The sequence below is a fragment of the Molossus molossus genome, unplaced genomic scaffold (genome assembly GCF_014108415.1).
Source record: "Molossus molossus isolate mMolMol1 unplaced genomic scaffold, mMolMol1.p scaffold_m16_p_12, whole genome shotgun sequence".
Taxonomy (NCBI): domain Eukaryota; kingdom Metazoa; phylum Chordata; class Mammalia; order Chiroptera; family Molossidae; genus Molossus; species Molossus molossus.
In genome coordinates, this window is record NW_023425347.1 from 52499103 (window position 1) to 52500323 (window position 1221).

General features: G+C 39.8%; 1 protein-coding gene across 1 annotated transcript; it reads left to right on the forward strand.

The window, feature by feature from the left end:
* Positions 1 to 315: 315 nt before the first annotated feature.
* On the forward strand, positions 316 to 796 carry LOC118626670 (40S ribosomal protein S25). The gene has a single exon (XM_036256655.1). It carries the CDS (start codon positions 374 to 376, stop codon positions 749 to 751), a length of 378 nt encoding a protein of 125 aa, XP_036112548.1. The 5' UTR covers positions 316 to 373; the 3' UTR covers positions 752 to 796.
* The last annotated feature ends 425 nt before the right edge of the window (positions 797 to 1221 follow it).

Sequence of the window (1221 nt, forward strand, 5' to 3'; positions counted from 1 at the left end):
GCTAAGAAATTATTTTATTATTATTATTATTATTATTATTATTATTATTATTTGGTACGTGCCTCTAGCGGGAACTGAACCTGGGACTCTCTGGTCCGCAGGCCGATGCTCCAACCGCTGAGCCAAACCGGCCAGGGCTAAAAAATTATTTTAGATAGAAACTTGAATCCCTGAGAACAATTGAAGAGAACCAGAAGCAATAAACAAGGTTAATAAAATAAAAGCTATAAATATACTTGTTCTCCTTTCTTCCTTAATTTTCTTTAAAATATGTAAATTTTATATAAATAAATAATTATAAAAAAGTATTGTGGCTTTTCGTCCGACATCTTGTGGAGGCCGCGGTGGTCGCCGCTGCTCCCGGTGTTTCGCTATGCCGCCCAAGGACGACAAGAAGAAGAAGGACGCCGGGAAGTCGGCCAAGAAAGACAAGGACCCAGTGAACAAGTCCGGGGGCAAAGCCAAGAAGAAGAAGTGGTCCAAAGGCAAAGTCCGGGACAAGCTCAACAACCTGGTCCTGTTCGACAAGGCGACGTACGACAAGCTCTGCAAGGAGGTTCCCAACTACAAGCTCATAACCCCGGCTGTCGTCTCCGAGCGACTGAAGATCCGCGGCTCCCTGGCCAGGGCCGCCCTCCAGGAGCTGCTCAGCAAAGGGCTTATTAAACTAGTCTCCAAGCACAGAGCTCAAGTAATTTACACCAGGAACACAAAAGGTGGGGACGCCCCAGCTGCTGGAGAAGATGCGTGAACAACAGGTTACCCGGTGTACATTTTGAAAAATAAAACTTTATTAAATCAAAAAAAAAAAAAAAAAAAGTATTGTGTTTATAGCATTAATAGATATAATATGCATAAAATAATAACCACAAGTGAGGTGGGGAGAAATAAAGCTATATAGAAGTAACATTTCTATATCTCACTAGAATTAAGTGAATATAAACCTGAAGCCGATTCTATGTTTGTTTGGTAAGTCCTTATGAAACAACTAAAGAACTAACAACAACAAAATACAAAGGTCATTACAATGAAAACATCCACTTGATACAAAAGAAAGCAGCCATAGAAGAAGAGAGGAACAAAAAAGATATGCGATGTATAAAAAGCAGAAAGTAAAATGGCAGATGTAACTCAAACCATATGCAGAATAACATTAAATGTGAATGGATAAACAATGCAATCAAGAGGCAGAGATGGTCAGATTGGATTAAAAAGGAAACA